Raw genomic sequence first — 18,740 nt, forward strand, 5'->3', positions numbered from 1 at the left:
TTTAGATCCCCTCTCATCCTTCTAAGCTCTAGTGAGTATAGGCCTAAACTGCTCAATCTCTCCTCATAAGACAAGCCCCGCATCTCTGGAATCAATCTAGTGAACTTCATCTGAACCGCCTCCAATGCAACTACATCCTTCCTCAAGTAAGGGGACCAAAACTGTGCACAGTACTCCAGGTGTGGTCTCACCAATGCCTTGTGTTGAAAATCATTCGCTGGGGTGTTTGTAATGCAAGCCAATGTTTCCCCATGTACAACTTCTGCATTTGAATTACTTCCTCCTGATGATAGTTCCTGAGCCGAAATCTTTCTGTTCAATTTTTCATGATGATTCTGCAATTCCTTCTTTTGGTGGGTGAGTACTCTAGCTCCTACTGTTCTGCATGGGTTCACTTACAGGGAAGCAATGATCCAAAGGTTGTGGACAGGTGTCCAGTGCTGGCTGAAAGTGGGGTGCAGCAATGTGACCAAGTGATCCAGTTCTGGGTGAAATCACGAGCCCCTGGCACTGAACACTGGAGCATCTGCACTGACACATGGGCTGGATTTAACAATGGGGAGTTAGCAACCGAAAGTCTACAGGAATGGGTCAAAAATAAACCACAAAATGTATGTTTCAAATACATGGAAGGGTGTATGTGCGTTCACTCCTGCAGTTGTTGACAGGAAGGAGAATGGTTCCATTTGTGTCCATTGTCAAGTATTTAGATGTTTAAATTACTGGAGGAAGTTTCCCCCACCAGGTTCACCGTTTACGCCGCTTTTCCTGGAGTTTCCGCGGCTCTTCCGTCGAAGTTACGACCGACAAGTGGGAATTAGCACTTTATTCCAACCATATTATCCACCCACCCCAATGAGATTCGGCCCAACCTCACATCATGAGATCGCGATCGGTCCCCACTGCCTCCCGGGTGGATGGTCCTGCACTGACATAACACCCGGATTACACCCAGATTGGCATAACAGCAAAGCGGAACTGAAACACAGTAGCCTCTCCATGGTCAGAGCTCCTGAAACAGCAGAAAGGAGAACAGCTGGGCTCCGCTCTGCACCAGAATCCTCCAGCAAAACTCGGTTACACCGCAGAAACCCCACGCAGTCGCACAAAGTTCAAATGAGATCCCCTGTCAAGAAGATATAATAATTCTCAAAATGTTATTGCTATTTATTAGAAAGTAGAGTAATAATGGGATGTGTCTCTGTGGGTCTTTGAGGCTTAATTGAATTAGAGGCGGATAATCTGGGTGCTTTGACCTAAGAAGAGAGGTTAGGTTTGAAATGTTAATTTGATAAACATGGGGGACGTTTAGGAACACAGGTGCCAAGGGAACATTTTGAAATAAAGCAGACTAGATTGTTTTCAAAGGGGTGGGTGGAGGTGGTGTTGCTGGTGAAACGTGTCACCCAGTCAGGTGAAGTTTAGAAACGGTTTGCTTATTTTTCCCGAAGATTACTGGTAGAATTTAATGCTGCGAGAGCATCTCATCACCCTGACTTTGACATGTCCTGGAGTTCCAGCACTGCGCCTGGGTGCAACTCCTCCAGGTTGCCCCCAAAACAGTTATGTGGGTCTCAGTGTGCCACATGCTGCGGGTGCAGAACCCATCTCTTCACCACCCTCTCAGGGTGACCTCGGCATGGGCAATATCTGCTGGCCAACCTAGTGAAGGACACAGGCCATCAATGATTCAGTGCAGTCTCTACACTCAGACTGGGTGGTGGGGGGGAAGCCTACCTGCTGGGTTAAGTGACCAATGCCAACATGGTGCTCACCCTTCCCGAACGCAACAGGTCGTTGAAACGCTTGCGACACTGGATCCAGGTGCTCCGCACCACATTGCGGGAGCTCACCACCCCCGCCACCTCCTCCCAGGCACGTGTGGTCATGTGGGGAGGGGCCTCCTCCTCCCATCCTGGGGAACCAGGACCTCCCATGGTGCTGCCACCTCCTCAAGGAGGGCAGCAAGACAATCATCGGAAAAATGAGGGGGGGCACAGTGCCCCCTTGCCCTACCCTCCTGCCTGACCTGCTCACCAGCAGTGATCTGGGGAGCCCTTCCACTGGCCTTGGAAAGACTGCAGCAATGTTTTAAACCAGGCAGCCGGGTCACCATTGGACCCGGTGGTCATTGCAGTCCCGCTGCTGCCTGCCCACTCCCGCTGTCCTCAGGAGCCGCGATTCACGTTGGGCGGCGTAAAATGGTGGCACGGACCTGATCGCGGGCAGCGATCGGGTCTGCGCCCGCCCATGCCCGCTCCCGCTCCAACCCCCCAGCCAGAATATTCAGCCTATAGTGAAACAGTGGGTATTTGCATTCAAAGAGAAAGATATGTATAAAGAAGAAGCAAGGGCTGTGTGTAAGGCAAAGCATTTTTAAGATCTTACAAGTATGAAAAGCCTTCAGCATCAATGCCTCAGGCTGCTGCCTTCAAAGGACTGAAGTTAAGAAAACTCACTTGGAATTCGACTTGTTCAGGGTCATGTTTCTTTGCCTGGGTCTTTTAAAATCGATGTGTCTTACTGTTGCCTTGACGAAATTGTAACTGGGAGTTACATTGATTACAGGATTTAGAAATTATCATTGTAGCAATTTGTCGATCTATGTATGTATTTAAAGTCATTTCCTCTGTTAGTAAATGATTACTCTAGTTTTGTAAAAACCTATAAGATTTGGTGGTCTTATTACCACAGGGCATCTCAAAGTTTATACAAATTGCAGAACAAGTTGTGGCAGTTGTTTCAAGTTTCCCTTTGGGATTTGAACAACTCAGCATTTACCATCGGCTGTGCCATAACACCCCTGGAGATCTAAATGTTCAGCAGGGATTGGGTTTCTAACCATTTTAATGAACAAGCACAATAAACTTTCCAGAGTAATCCTCTGATAAAGAGCTGATCTATTTGGTTGGATTTTTATAGCGATAATTAATTGTATTAATCATGCACTTTTTCTCTGTTACAGTTCAAGTTATTGGAAATTGGTCTGTAGCAGGTTAGTGTTATTAATCAGATTGTTAATTAATCCAATTGAAAGTAGTTTGAGTATGGAAAGAGCGAAGTCCAAACTGACCAACAGGAATATTCTGTCCCCCTGGCCTCCTAGAAGGTGTACACGTTAGTAGGGGACATTGGGAGGCCTTGTGGTGCAGAGGTAGCATCCTTACCTCTGGGTCAGAGCTCCAGGTTCAGTCAGGACTTGGTAGCCAGAGAAGGCGCGCTCATAATGTGTCAAACAGGTTGATCACCAGCCTGGGAATGCTTATCTGTGCTTCAGCAGTATAAAGAAGAGAGGTTAAGTGCCTGGGCCGCAGCTATTCACAATATATGTCAATGATTTGGATGAGGGAACCAAATGTGATATTTCCAAGTTTGCCGATGACACGAAGCTTGGTGGGAATGTGAGCGATGAGGAGGGTGTTAAGAGACTTCTGGGCAATTTAGACAGATTGAGTGAGTGGGTAAATACATGGCAGATGCAGTATAACATGGTTAAGTGTGAAGTTATCCACTTCGGTAGGAAAAACAGAATGGCAGAGCATTATTTAAATAGTGATAGATTGGGAAATGTTGATGTACAAAGGGACCTGGGTGTCCTTGTACACCAATCACTGAAAGCAAGCATGCAGGTGCAGCAAGCAGTTAAGGAGGTAAATGGTATATTGGCCTTCATTGCGAGAGGACTTGAATACAGGAGCAAGGATGATTTACTGCAGCTGTACAGGCCCTTGGTGAGACCACACCTGGAGTATTGTGTGCAGTTTTGGTCTCCTTACCTAAGAAAGGATATACTTGCCATAGAGGGAGTGCAGCGAAGGTTCACCAGACTGATTCCTGGGATGGCAGGATTGTTGTATGAGGAGAGATTGGGTCGGCTAGGTTTGTATTCACTGGAGTTTAGTAAAATGAGAGGAGATCTCATTGAAACATATAAAATTCTGCCATGGATGGACAGGCTGGATGCAGGGATGATGTTTCCTCTGGCTGGGAGGTCTAGAACAAGGGGTCACAGTCTAAGTTACAGGGTAGACCATTTAGGACTGAGGTGAGGAGAGACTGCTTCACTCAGAGGGTGATGAACCTGTTGAATTCTCTACCACAGAGGCTGTGGAGGCCAAGTCACTGAATATATTTAAGAAGGAAATAGATAGATTTCTGGACTCAAGGTGACAAGGGGTATGGGGAGAGAGTGGGAGTACGGCATTGAGATAGAGGATCAGCCATGATCATATTGAATTTGGAGCAGCTCGAAGGGCCGAATGACCTACTCCTGCTCCTAGTTCCTATTTTTATATGTCCCCGCAAAGAAAAAGGGTGGTACTGCCAAATCTAGAACCTCCTGGTTATGAAGAAGAATATAGGGTAAGATAAAACAGAAAAAGAAAGCTTATGGCAGTCACAAAAAGGTTAATACTGTAGAAAGGTTAGAGAAGCATAGAAAGTACACGGTAAAGTAAACTGGAAAATTAGGAAAGCAAAGAGAGGATATGAAAAAATATTCGCAGGTAAAATCAAAGAAAACCCAAAGATGTTTTACCAGTACATTAAAAGCAAGAGAATAACTAAGGAAAGAGTAGGGCCTCTCAGAGATGTAAGTTGTGCATTGATGCAGAAGATGTGGGCAGGGTTCTCAATGAGTACTTTGTCTCTGATTTCACTAAGGAGAGGGACGATGCAGACAATCTAGTTAAAGAGTGTGAAGTTTTGGATACAATAAGCATAGTGAGAGAGGAAGTACTGGAGGGACTGGCATCCTTGAAGGTGGATAAATCACCAGGGCCGGATGGATTGTATCCCAGGCTGTTAAAGGAAGCCAGGGAGGAAATAACAGATGCTCTGAGGATCATTTTCCAATCCTCACTAGATACAGGCGAGGTACCAGGGGATTGGAAGTCAGCAAATGTTGTACCATTATTTGAAAAGGATGCGAGTGATAGGCCAGAAAATTATAAGCCGGTCAGTCTGACTTCGGTAGTGGGCAAATTATTGAAAACAATCCCAAGAGACAGGATAAACCGTCACTTAGAAAGGCACAGATTGATCAGAGATAGTCAGCATGGTTTTGTTAGAGGAAGATCGTATCTTACTAACTTTATTGAGGAAGTAACAAGGAGGATTGATGAGGGTAGTGTAGTAGATGTTGTCTACGTGGATTTCAGTAAGGCATTTGGCAAGGTCCACATGGCAGACTGGTCAGAAAAGTGAAATCCCATGGGATAGAGGGGAAGTTGGCAAGTTGCATCCAAAATTGGCTCGGTGACAGGAAACAAAGGGTAATGGTCTATGGATGTTTTTGTGGATGTAGATGGATGAATGGCCTCTTTCTGTGCCGTAACTTTTCTATGGTTCTGTGGTTCCAATATGCCTGATGACAGGCAGTAGGAGTAGGGCAGCAGAAGGGAACTGCTAATCACTGGAGTATTTTGCCAGACAGAATCTTGGACCAATGGAAGTTCATGGTCGCCAAAACTCTCTTAGGGTTTGTTACAAAGAGGAGGGAACATTATGCTCCTCTCAATAAGGCTGAGGTTATACTGGGTTACTGCACAGAATTTACAGCACGGAACCTCCCAGCTGTGTTACTGCAGAGACAGCTGCTCCTGGAATGCAGGTATACTATGGGCTTTCACAGGGAACCAGCTCTGGGTAACACTTCTCTCTTGGCGCAAAGTGAAGATGTGCAGTAGGGTAGGATCCTCGGAGGTAGAAATTTGGGCAGAATCTTCCCGGTCTCACTGAGTCGGCTTTGAAGTGGGGGCATCAGGTCAGTGCCCCTCATGAGTTCCCACCTCCAGCCAATCTTCCCAATGCAGATTTAAATATGTAAGCGCCCAGTTTGGGAAGATTGTGGACTCTGCTGAGGTGGCTGGTAGGGGAATGGGTGGGGGAGGGTGGAGAAAATCCTCCTATACTTCCATTCTTCACTGGATGGTGGACAGGGAGGCGGCCAATTACGATCACGTCGGCTGGTGCAGTGACGAGTTGGGACCTGAAAATGATCCTCACCAGTGTTTGTTTTTAAAGCGAGGGAGATTCCACCCTGGTGGCTCAAAGAAAGCAGTGCCAGATCCACTGCCCACTATACACAGATCCACTGCCCATTATACACAGATCCACTGCCCATTACACACAGATCCACTGCCCGTTATACACAGATCCACTGCCCACTATACACAGATCCACTGCCCACTATACACAGATCCACTGCCCGTTATACACAGATCCACTGCCCACTATACACAGATCCACTGCCCATTATACACAGATCCACTGCCCATTATACACAGATCCACTGCCCACTATACACAGATCCACTGCCCGTTATACACAGATCCACTGCCCATTATACACAGATCCACTGCCCATTATACACAGATCCACTGCCCGTTATACACAGATCCACTGCCTGTTATACACAGATCCACTGCCCACTATACACAGATCCACTGCCCGTTATACACAGATCCACTGCCCACTATACACAGATCCACTGCCCGTTATACACAGATCCACTGCCCACTATACACAGATCCACTGTCCATTATACACAGATCCACTGCCCATTATACACAGATCCACTGCCCATTATACACAGATCCACTGTCCGTTATACACAGATCCACTGCCCGTTATACACAGATCCACTGCCCGTTATACACAGATCCACTGCCCGTTATACACAGATCCACTGCCCATTATACACAGATCCACTGCCCATTATACACAGATCCACTGCCCATTATACACAGATCCACTGCCCACTATACACAGATCCACTGCCCACTATACACAGATCCACTGCCCAATATACACAGATCCACTGCCCGTTATACACAGATCCGCTGCCCACTATACACAGATCCACTGCCCGTTATACACAGATCCGCTGCCCGTTATACACAGATCCGCTGCCCACTATACACAGATCCACTGCCCGTTATACACAGATCCACTGTCCGTTATACACTGATCCACTGCCCGTTACACACAGATCCACTGCCCATTATACACAGATCCACTGCCCATTATACACAGATCCACTGCCCATTATACACAGATCCACTGCCCGTTATACACAGATCCACTGCCCACTATACACAGATCCACTGCCCATTACACACAGATCCACTGCCCGTTATACACAGATCCACTGCCCACTATACACAGATCCACTGCCCATTATACACAGATCCACTGCCCATTATACACAGATCCACTGCCCACTATACACAGATCCACTGCCCACTATACACAGATCCACTGCCCAATATACACAGATCCACTGCCCACTATACTCAGATCCACTGCCCACTATACACAGATCCACTGCCCGTTATACACAGATCCACTGCCCATTATACACAGATCCACTGCCCACTATACACAGATCCACTGCCCACTATACACAGATCCACTGCCCACTATACACAGATCCACTGCCCGTTATACACAGATCCACTGCCCGTTATACACTGATCCACTGCCCGTTATACACAGCGCCCAAAATTCAGTTCCATTGAAGTGAATGGAGTTAAATGCCAGGTCCTGCCAATATCACCCTTCATGCCATCCCTCAAGACCAATTTCTACCCACTCGTCTCCAATTGCATCTCCGCCTGGGTAAGCGTCTCAGGTTGAAACTGAATGAAGTTGCCTGTTTGATCCTACATTGGGCCTTAATCCCCAGAAATTTTCATCAAAACCGCCTATTTCCAATCATAAAACATTGTTCATCTCCACTTAATTCGACTGTAACCCGCTGCTGAAACCTTTTCCTGTACATTCGCTTTCAAACTCCATCAAATGTTCAAAGTTCATCTGAAATCCACCGCCGACATTTTAACCCACTCGCTGATAACATTCTCCTCCGTGAACTGTTTTACATCCCCTATCCTCATTAAGTTCCTTCATGTTGCAGTCAATTCAAAATCACTGCCCTCACTTACCAGAGGAAAATGCCGCTGGCAATATGAATTTTTATTTGCAAAAAACAGAAAATATTGGAAATAATCAGCAAGTCTGGCCACACATGCGGAGAGAGAAACAGAGTTAATGTTTCAGGTCAATGACCTTTCATTAGAACAGGAACCTTCCTCTCCCCTAACCTACCCTAACCTAACCTTCCCTTCCCTACCCTGCCCTCCCTCTCCTCACCCTCCCCCTACCTAACACTCGCCTCCCCCCAACTAGCCCCCTTGTACCCTCCCCTATTGCACTCAATCATTCCATGTCTGGCCCCGGTCAGTGGATCAGGCTGAGCGCTTTGTGTGTCATGACAGGTTTGGTTCTGACAGACTGCAGTTATACTGCACTTTGCGTGAACCAGGAGGCTCCAGGGTGCCCTGACAGCCCTGAACACTCTGTTATTACAGCTAAGTCAAATCTCCCAATGTCCAAAGTGTTATTTGTTATTTGTGAATGTTTTATTTAGTCCAATGTTTAAGATTTGAATTAACTGGTTTCCTGTTCACTACAGCAAGTCCACGAAAACCTCGCATTTTCTCATCGTGTGTTAATTGCACCGAAGGAGATGACATTTTGTTCTCCTGCATTCCTCCAAAGAGAGGCAGCAACTATAGTTTTTACAAAGATGGAGAACTTCTCAAAGTCATCAAAGGAGAAGGAACATACGGGATTTTGAAGATTGGAGGAGTGACTGCATCAGATCAGGGAAAGTACAGCTGTGAAAACAAGATAAATGAGACTAATGGAATGTCTGGACAGAGCAAGTCATTGCTTGTGTACGTCCAGCTGAAAGGTGAGATATTGGACACAGAGTGGAAATCAGTGATATGACACTGACCTTCTGTCCATAAATCTCACTAACTTGCACCTAATTCTGAAGCAATTGGTGATGATTATTTTACTGTTATTACATCATTATCATTGCACCAGAGAGGGTACAGAGGAGATTTACGAGTATGTTGTGAGGACTGGAAAGCTGCAGCTGTGAGGAAAGATTGGATAGGCTGGGGTTGTTTTATTTGGAACGTGGAAAGCTGAGGAGAGATTTGATTGAGGTGTACAAGGCTGTGAGGGGCCTGGATAGAGCGGATGGGAAGGACCTATCTCCCTTAGCAGACAGATCAATGACTAGGGGACATAGATTTAAAGTGATTGGTGAAAGGATTAGAGAGGGGATGAAGAAAATTATTTTTACCCAGAGGGTGGTAGGGGTCTGGACCTCGATGCCTGAAAGGGTAGTAGAGACAGAAACCCTCAACTCATATTCACCCAAAGTCCCGCAACCTCCAGGGCTATGCTTCAACTGCTGGGGAAGGGGATTAGACTGGGTGAATTGCTCTTAGAAGAGCCAGCATGGACATGATGGGCTGAATGGCCTTCTTCTGTGCTATAACGATTCTATGCTTCTATTCTATTCTAGTCAGGTACAAGGTCTGCTGTAAAAAAACAGAAAATGCTGGAAGCACTCAGCAAGTCTGGAAGCGCCTGTGGAGAGAGAAACGGAATTAACATTTCAGATGAAATTTGGACAGTTTGTGTCAGAGGTTTAAACTCATTTCACTTAGTATAGGGATAATTTTGACAGGGTGATATCAGATCAGTTGCCTAATATACACCCCTCCTCTCCCAATTTAAACAACTCCCCTATTTATAAATCTCCCTGCGTTTATACACCCCTCCCCATTTACACAGCCCCTCCATTTATACACCCTTCCCCATTTACACAGCCCCTCCATTTATACACCCCTCCCCATTTACACAGCCCCTCCATTTATACACCCCTCCCCATTTACACAGCCCCTCCATTTATACACCCCTCCCCATTTACACAGCCCCTCCATTTATACACCCTTCCCCATTTACACAGCCCCTCCATTTATACACCCCTCCCCATTTACACAGCCCCTCCATTTATACACCCCTCCCCATTTACACAGCCCCTCCATTTATACACCCTTCCCCATTTACACAGCCCCTCCATTTATACACCCCTCCCCATTTACACAGCCCCTCCATTTATACACCCTTCCCCATTTACACAGCCCCTCCATTTATACACCCTTCCCCATTTACACAGCCCCTCCATTTATACACCCCTCCCCATTTACACAGCCCCTCCATTTATACACCCCTCCCCATTTACACAGCCCTTCCATTTATACACCCCTCCCCATTTACACAGCCCCTCCATTTATACACCCCTCCCCATTTACACAGCCCTTCCATTTATACACCCCTCCCCATTTACACAGCCCCTCCATTTATACACCCCTCCCCATTTACACAGCCCCTCCATTTATACACCCCTCCCCATTTACACAGCCCCTCCATTTATACACCCTTCCCCATTTACACAGCCCCTCCATTTATACACCCCTCCCCATTTACACAGCCCCTCCATTTATACACCCCTCCCCATTTACACAGCCCCTCCATTTATACACCCCTCCCCATTTACACAGCCCCTCCATTTATACACCCTTCCCCATTTACACAGCCCCTCCATTTATACACCTTCTCCAATTTATACTCCCTCATTTATACACCAGGAGGGTGTGACCATGAGTGAAGAGGGTGTGGGGTATGCAGTAGGTAGCAATGGTACAGCCTTGGACTTTGCAATTGTCCAACAGGTTCGAGGTTCTTGCAATTTGTATGGACGAGAGGAGAGACTATAGGAAAGATGAACAAACTGACCGCAGCACCATGGTGGAGGGAGCCATTCAAGCTGGGGGAATAAAAAGGAATGTAGTTGTTGTCAGGGACAGCACAGTTAGGGGGATATATACTATTCTCTGCAGCTAGTGGCTTGAATCCCAAAGCCTGTGTTGCCTGCCTGATGCCAGGCTTCGGGACCCCTGCTCAGACTGGAGAGGAAGTTGGACTGGGAGGGGTTGGCACGGTCCACATAGATACCAATGACATGGGTGGGACTAAGAAAGAGATTCTGTTGAGGGAGTATGAGCAACTAGGGACTAAATTAAAAAGCAGAATCATAAAGATAATCATTTCTGGATCACTACCTGTGTCACAAACAAATTGTCATAGGGTGAATAAGATTAAAGAGTTGAATGTGTGGCTCACAGGTTGATGTGGGAGAAATGGGTTTCAATTCATGGGGCACTGGCACCTGTATTGGGGAAATGGGGAGCTGTACCATGGGGATGGTCTTCACCTGAACCATGCTGGGACCAGTGTCTGGGTGAATGGTATAACTAGGGCTGTAGACAGAGGACTTTAAACTAAATAGTTGGGGGAGAGAGTTCACATGAGAGGCAACGTAATAGTACAGGATAGTGATGTGGGTAATCATAACCAGAGTGTGACAGGAAGGGACAGAGTGTACAAACATAAGGGTGCACCAGCAAATAGGGTCAAGAGTGGGGAAAAATGGTCAAAAGACAGAATTAAAGGCTCTTTATGAATACTGAACGGATATGGTAAATAGAAATAAATGAGCAAGATCATTAGATCATAGGAAATAGAAGCAAGTGTAGGTTATGCAGCCCATCAAGCCTGCTCCACCACTCGTTAAGGTCATGTCTGATCTGATTGTGCCCTTAACTCCATTTTCCTGTCTGTCCCCCACAACCTTTGACTCTCTTGTCAATCAAAAATCTGTCTAACTCAGCCTTGAATATATTCAATGACACAGTATCCACTGCTCTCTGGGGAAGACAATTCCAAAGATTAATGACCCTCTGAGAGAAGAAATTTCCCCCTTATCTCCATCTTATTGGAGTTTAGAAGACTGAGAAACAATCTTTTTGAAACATACAAGATTCCGAGGGGCCTTGACAGGGTGGATGCTGGGAGGATGTTTTCCCTTATGGAGGAATCTAGAACTAGGGGGGCACAGTTTAAAAATAAGGGCTCATCCATTTAAGAAGGAGATGAGGGGGAATTTCTTCTCTCCGAGGGTCGTTAGTCTTTGGAATTCTCTTCCATAGAGAGCAGTGGAGGTTGGGTCACTGAATATATTCAAGGCTGAGTTAGACAGATGTTTGATTGACAAGGGAGAGCAGGCAGGAAAGTGGAGTTAAGGCCACAACCAGATCAGACATGATCTTATTGAATAGCAGAGCAAGCTTGATGGGCCGAATGGCATGGTCCTGCCCCTATTTCTTATGATCCCTCCTTATTTATACACTTCTCCCATATAACCCCTCGCCTTATATACACCCCTGCCCATTAATACATCCTCCCATTTAATTCCACTGGCTTCAACCATTGTTTCTCAATACTTACATGGATAGATGTATATGACCAAGGATTTCTTTCAAAGGCCAAGGTACACTCATATTATGTCATAAATATCTATCTGAGGGGCAGTGGAGTTCGTCAGTCTCATGTTGAACCTGTTTGTTATTGCCTTCGGCCTAGATGCTCACTCCAGGTACAGTGCCCTGGCCATAATGGGGATCTGCTTTGTCATCCTTTCGATTCTCTTCATTCTGGGCTTCAGTTTATACTTCTGTTTCACCAAAAAAGGTGAGTGGAAAATCCATCTGTTTGGGAGATCTAAACATTTAGAATAGGCAGTACACAGTGCCACATGGGAATTGTCCAATCAGCTGTTCTGATTCAGATCACACTCACTCAGCATGACCTTCACAGCTCCTCAATGCATCTTCTCCCCTTTAATCTTCTCACACCTTCTGCTCCACAGACTGACATTTGCTGTTTCCCTCTGTCAGCAAACATCAGCTGACTCAGTGGTAATACTCTTGCCGCTGAATCAGCAACTTTCTTCCAATATTTTGACATTTTCTCCTGTAAATTGTATCCCCTCTTGGACAGGGGGTAAACACTCTTCCTGCAGACTTTTCAAATCATGTGTCCGACATGTGGCGGCCTCTTGTCTTTATTTTGGGTGATGGAATTCAGAGAAGACCAGATGTGGCTTTACTTGGATAATTTTCTCATGACAAATAACTTAGCAAGTCCCAGTGATCACTGTGTGCGCTTAGACTGGGGCAGAGCTGAGTACCTGTTGGCTGCAGTGGAACCAGTCAGTGGGGTGGAAGATACAGAAAATGATCTATAAGACAATATAAGCTCGTTGGGCTGTAACCCAGGGACTGCACCTGATGCTGATTATACTCCAAATACATGAATTAGTTGCAAAATGGTCCAACTGACTTGAATGAAAAGTAAAGGGAGGCCATGCAGAACCTGTTTGATTCATGTATGTACTGTTACGCAGTGCCCTCAGGTCTGATACCCTTTCCCTCTCTTTTTCTCTATTTAGCAAGAGTTATTAAAAGGCAGGGAGAAGAACGGTAAGATTGAAATCCTTCCCATTTTCCCCCTTTTGTTCCATCAGTGTGACTTTGTTTCTGTCTTAAATAGAATATCCTACACAGAAAAAGGCCAATTGACAAACTGCTCCATGCTGGTGTTTGTGAGGTCCTAGGAGTACCAGACCTCTTGTCAATTAGTGATTCTTTGCATGTGAGTTTTGACAGCTATTTGACTCACAGGGGCACCACATCTCACCCTGACCCTGTTTTTCTCCAGCAGTCAGTCATTGCTAGATGCAGAGTGGTGATAATAGAGAGTGAGCTTTGGCTGAGGGTTCTCCTCCCTCCACCACCAGTGCTCAGGCCAGTTGTAGAATCCTGACTGTCAATCTGACTGAGATCTGGTTGGGAATTCCTGAGTCTTGACTCAGTGATAATGAAGAATGATGAGCCCAGGCCCCAGCAGCAGGAACTGAATGTTTTCCTTTATTCTTTCATGGAATGTGCGTGTCACTAGCAAAGTATTTGTGCCCACCCCTAATTGCCCTTGAACTGAACACTTCAGAGGGCAACTAAGAGTAAACCACATTGCTGTGGGTCTGGAGTCACATGTAGGCCAGACCAGGTAAGGACAGCAGGTTTTCTTCCAAAACCAGATGGGTTTTTACGACAATCAGTGAGAGATGCCATGGTCACCATGACTGAGACTAGCTTCACATTCCAGGTTTATTAATTGAATTTAAATTCCACCCATGTCCCCAGATATTAGCCTGGGCCTCAGGACTACTAGTCCAGTGACATTACCACCATGCCACCATCTCTGCCAAAATCCAGTGCCACTTTGAGGAGAGGAGTAAAAATGGGACAAAGTACAAATCATTGCTTGGGGTAGGGGGAAGTTCTCAGCAATAAATGTTTGTACATCAAAGTTTCTCTTTGGTTTTCAGAGCAAACGAGAACGAAGAATGGTCCAACTCCATCACAATCTGTAAGTCTGGTATTGTAGTGTTGTGGTTCTGTTATTGGATAATAATGAGTGGTGTGGGAGGCCTGCCCACACTCTGGACCGCTGGAAGCCCCTTTACTGAGGCAAAAAGAGGACCCCGAGGATGCCCCAAAATGGAGGTGTCCTGTGACACCAGCAGAGAATTTTAAAATGGAGGAGAGAGGATACCCTGCACAGGATAAATTGTAGCTCAGGCTGTTGCCTTTTGATCCTTGTGGCTCCTTCACTGGGGCATTAACCGGAGGTCCTGATGGTGCGGGGCTCAGAGGGCAGTGTGACCAATACCACAATGCCAGTGGGTTCTGAAAATTACCCCAAAGTGGGGCACTAATTGGACTAATTGGCCGCCTGCCTCTGTGGAGTGGGTTGCCGATTCCGATGGCAGTCCTGCCCTGGGAAACTCGCCCGGAGGTGGAACATCATCAGGGAGCTGTCTTGATGTGGAACCATCTGAATTCCCCTGCTCCCTGTCTCTGGGCTAGGAAAATTCCACCCACTCACCGTGAAAAATCATTTGAGTGTCTTTCCAGATATTTTTACAGAGAATAAGTGTTGGCCATTTGAAAATTCACAAGTAAATCGAGCATTGATTTATTCTTCATATTCTTTACGAATAGTCCATGTTCTAAAGCTGGATTTTTTTTGTTTTTCAGATGACTTACTGAGGCTTCCACACCGCATAACTCCACAAGTATGTTCTCACTCTCATTGCTCCTGAACACACAGTAACCAGTGCAGCCCTGGGCATCTCTTGTCCAATTAATCATTCACTCTGTAACTGATCATTAGGTTGTGTCTGAAGCAGTGCAGGCTTTCACCCGCAGATAAGCACACCACTCCCCCACTATCCCTCACTTCACATTGCTGCTCCTAATAATAATATATATAAGACTTAACAGCAGAGTTTCACCTGATCAGTTGGTTACTCTAATAAGCATTTCCTTACAGAGCAGCAGGATTTTGTAACCAAACTATTTTGTATTTGGTAAGGACCTTACTGAGGTCTTTTTATCCAGTATCAAAAAAGATCAGCAATTTGAAAAAGATTATGGCTGTCACAAGACTTAGAATCTAACCTGCAGTGCTTTGAAAAGTTCCAGAAAGTCTGCTGCTGTAGCCAAGTTCAGGACTGTTAGTTTCTGATAAATCTCAAAGTCTTTGTATGTGAGAGAGACAGGGGAAGTGTGTGTCTGTGTGTGTGTCTGTGTGTACACCTTTTGTCTTCTCTCTCTTTAAACAGGTAGTGCAGCCAGCTATAGCATATGGCATTGGTTAACTAGAGGTCATTACTACTTCTTCAGTTCTTTACCCAGAGGCGGGTCTAACCCACAACCTCCACCATGGGTAGGGCAAGGAGGCAGGTCCTGAATCCAACCCGGCCAGAACGGAGATTGAACCCTATGCTGCTGATCCACACAGACCATCCAGCCAACTGTGCCCCTCAGGAACTACTCTCCGCTTCCTGTCCCTTAATTAGTTTCATACCCAATAGATATCGCTGAATCCTGGGCATCACCACAGGCGTTAGTACAGCTGGGATAACAATGTTTTCTTGTTTTCAGGAAAGTGATCACCATGATGAGCAAGGCAGTTCCCCTGTTAACACATATGCCAATCTCTATGCAACAGCTTTGTACAGAGTGGAGCTGCCAGACACAAAGGAGGAAGGACTTTACTCTGTGATACAGGCTTAAGTCAAGGACCTGCAAACTGGGTGCAGACTGACTTAAGGATGGTCCCACCAAATCTCTGAACCAGCTGTCTTCCATGTGGAGCTCCAGCTCCCATTCTGTTTGTAGCTGCCGCACTAATATTTTCCTAATATTTTGCTTCAGCCTCGGATTGTAAATTTCTTGGGAATTTGTTCATTAATTCTGTGTGAGAAAGATGCTCCATGAGAGTTGCAGCATTTACCCTCTTCCTGTGGACCCATAGCAGCAAAACCCAGATCACCTGACAAATAACAACAGCAAAACTGAGAGAGACTGAGTCAGTCAAAAGTAAAAAAAAGTTTCATTTCATTACAGTTCATTCCATTGAAATTTGGATCTGACATGTGTTGTTTAGGGGGTTTAACATACATGGAACAGGAAGAAGACATTTGAAGTACTTTGATATTTGATGTTGAGTTTAGATAGTACGGAGAAGCCAGTGTGAGTTAGCGCTGGATTATGTGAACTGGCATCTGTTGAGCATATGGCTAGCAAATAGGAATAACTATATAAGAAAATAAATCCATCATATTAAACAAGGCAGTGAATGATTATTCAGTTAAATAATTGATGAAAAGAGGCTTTGGGAGGAAGAAAGGAGAAAAAGCAACTCTAAATTCTATTTTTTTTAATTTAAATTTTCATAAACAGGTCAAGATTAAAAACAGAAATTTGTCCCCTGCGTGAGTTGTGTTTGGGTCAGTGCACCCAAAGATTAAATGACAGAGATGCCATGGAACTAAAAGCAAAGGGAGTAGTAATAATAGTTTTAAGGAAAGAAAGGATTTGTCCAGAGTAGGTGTGAATAGCAGAATAAAGGTCAACTGAAAGCAAAAACATGAGGACAAGATACAGACTGACTCTAGGGGAAGATGTCAAAAGAAAGGACATTTTCAACTCATTGTTGAGTCCAGAAAGCAGTAAAATGACAAAGCAGAAGATGCTCCCTGGAGCATGTGTCTAATTGTGTGCCTAGTGTGTGCTGTATTTGCTACAGTGTGTCCAGTTTGCACTCAGTGCGTCTGTGTTTGTGTCAGTGTCCAGTGTGTTGTGTTTCAGTGTGTCCAGTGTGTGTTGTGTTTGGGTCAGTGTGTTCAGTGTGTGTTGTGTTTGGGTCAGTGTGTTCAGTGTGTGTTGTGTCTGGGTCAGTGTGTCCCTTGTGCGTTGTGTTTGGGTCAGTGTGTCCCTTGTGCGTTGTGTTTGGGTCAGTGTGCCCAGTGAATGTTGTGTTTGGGTCAGTGTGTCCCTTGTGCATTGTGTTTGGGTCAGTGTGTTCAGTGTGTGTTGTGTTTGGGTCAGTGTGTTCAGTGTGTGTTGTGTTTGGGTCAATGTGTCCAGTATGTGTTGCTTGGGTCAGTGTGTCCAGTATGTGCTGTATTTGGATTAGTGTCCAGTGTGTATTGTTTAGGTCAGTGTGTGCTGTGTTGGTGTCAGTGTGTCCAGTATATGTTGTGTTTCAGTCAGTGTGTCCATTGTGTTCTGTGTTTGGATCAGTGTGCAGTGTGGTTTGTTTGGGTCAATGTGTCCAGTGTGTGTTGCGTTTGGTCAGTGTCCAGTGTGTGTTGTGTTTGGGTCAGTGTGTCCAGTGTGTGTTGTGTTTGGGTCAGTGTGTCCAGTGTGTGTTGTGTTTGGGTCAGTGTGTCCAGTGTGTGTTGCGTTTTGTCAGTGTCCAGTGTGTGTTGTGTTTGGGTCAGTGTGTCCAGTGTGTGTTGTGTTTGGGTCAGTGTGTTCAGTGTGTTATGTCTGATACAATTGGTAAAGCTGAGTTATTTAAAAATCCCAGAGGGAAAGTTTAAACAACTGTCATAACATTGGTGAGGCCAACTTTGGAGTATTGTGTGCAGTTCTGGTCGCCTAACTACAGGAAGGATATCAGTAAGATTGAAAGAGTGCAGAGAAGATTTACTAGGATGTTGCCGGGTCTTCAGGAGTTGAGTTACAGAGATATATTAAACAGGCTAGGACTTTGTTCCTTGGAGCGTAGAAGAATGAGGGGAGATTTGATAGAAGTTTACAAAATTATGAGGGGTATAGACAGAATAAATGTGAGTAGGCTCTTTCCACTTAGATTAGGAGAGATAAACACGAGAGGACATGGCTTTAGGGTGAAAGGGGAAAGGTTTAGGGGGAACATTAGGGGGAACTTCTTCACTCAGAGAGTGGTGAGAGTGTGGAACGAGCTGCCATCTGATGTGGTAAATGCGGGCTCACTCTTAAGTTTTAAGAATAAATTGGATAGGTACATGGATAGGAGAGGTCTGGAGGGTTATGGACTAGTTGCAGGTCAATGGGACTAGCAGAATAATATTTTGGCACAGGCTAGAAGGGCCGAATGGCCTGTTTTTCTGTGCTGTAGTGTTCTATGGTTCTATGGTTCTAACCTATAATTTTAGGTGTTATGTTTGTGACTCTAAATTCAGGAAACAGACCACCAGATCTTGAGGCTTTACATTAAACTAAATGAAACATTTTATTAATTTTGCGCAGGTTAAAAATATATATATATATAGACATGGCTTCAAATTACTATCATAACTTTTAACAAATTCACAAACTAATCTCCATTAAGGTAACAGCAACCCATAGACTTAACCAAACACCAGGCAAAGCATTTTCACCTCACAAATTCAAAATGTGGTTCTTGTCACTGGTTCCTATGGAGCCAGTTGGAGGCTTACAGCTGCCTTTTGACCTTACATTGCCTCTGCCCTGTATACCCGAAAACTACTGAAGTTATACCTACCAGCCTCATTGAATGTTAATTTTCATTGTATCAACAACCTCTGAACTAAACCTTTCTAACAATAAAACCCC

At 45.2% G+C, this 18,740-nt stretch overlaps 1 protein-coding gene across 1 annotated transcript; it reads left to right on the forward strand.

Moving 5' to 3' along the window:
* Positions 1-310: 310 nt before the first annotated feature.
* LOC144669525 (uncharacterized) lies at positions 311-16,814 on the forward strand. The gene is made up of 8 exons (XM_078531994.1): positions 311-357; positions 2,966-2,995; positions 8,477-8,758; positions 12,349-12,456; positions 13,217-13,247; positions 14,156-14,196; positions 14,868-14,905; positions 15,777-16,814. Exons 1-8 carry the CDS (start codon positions 327-329, stop codon positions 15,906-15,908), a joined length of 693 nt encoding a protein of 230 aa, XP_078388120.1. The 5' UTR covers positions 311-326; the 3' UTR covers positions 15,909-16,814.
* Positions 16,815-18,740: the final 1,926 nt, after the last annotated feature.

The sequence above is a fragment of the Cetorhinus maximus genome, chromosome 29, assembly GCF_964194155.1.
Source record: "Cetorhinus maximus chromosome 29, sCetMax3.hap1.1, whole genome shotgun sequence".
Lineage (NCBI taxonomy): Eukaryota > Metazoa > Chordata > Chondrichthyes > Lamniformes > Cetorhinidae > Cetorhinus > Cetorhinus maximus.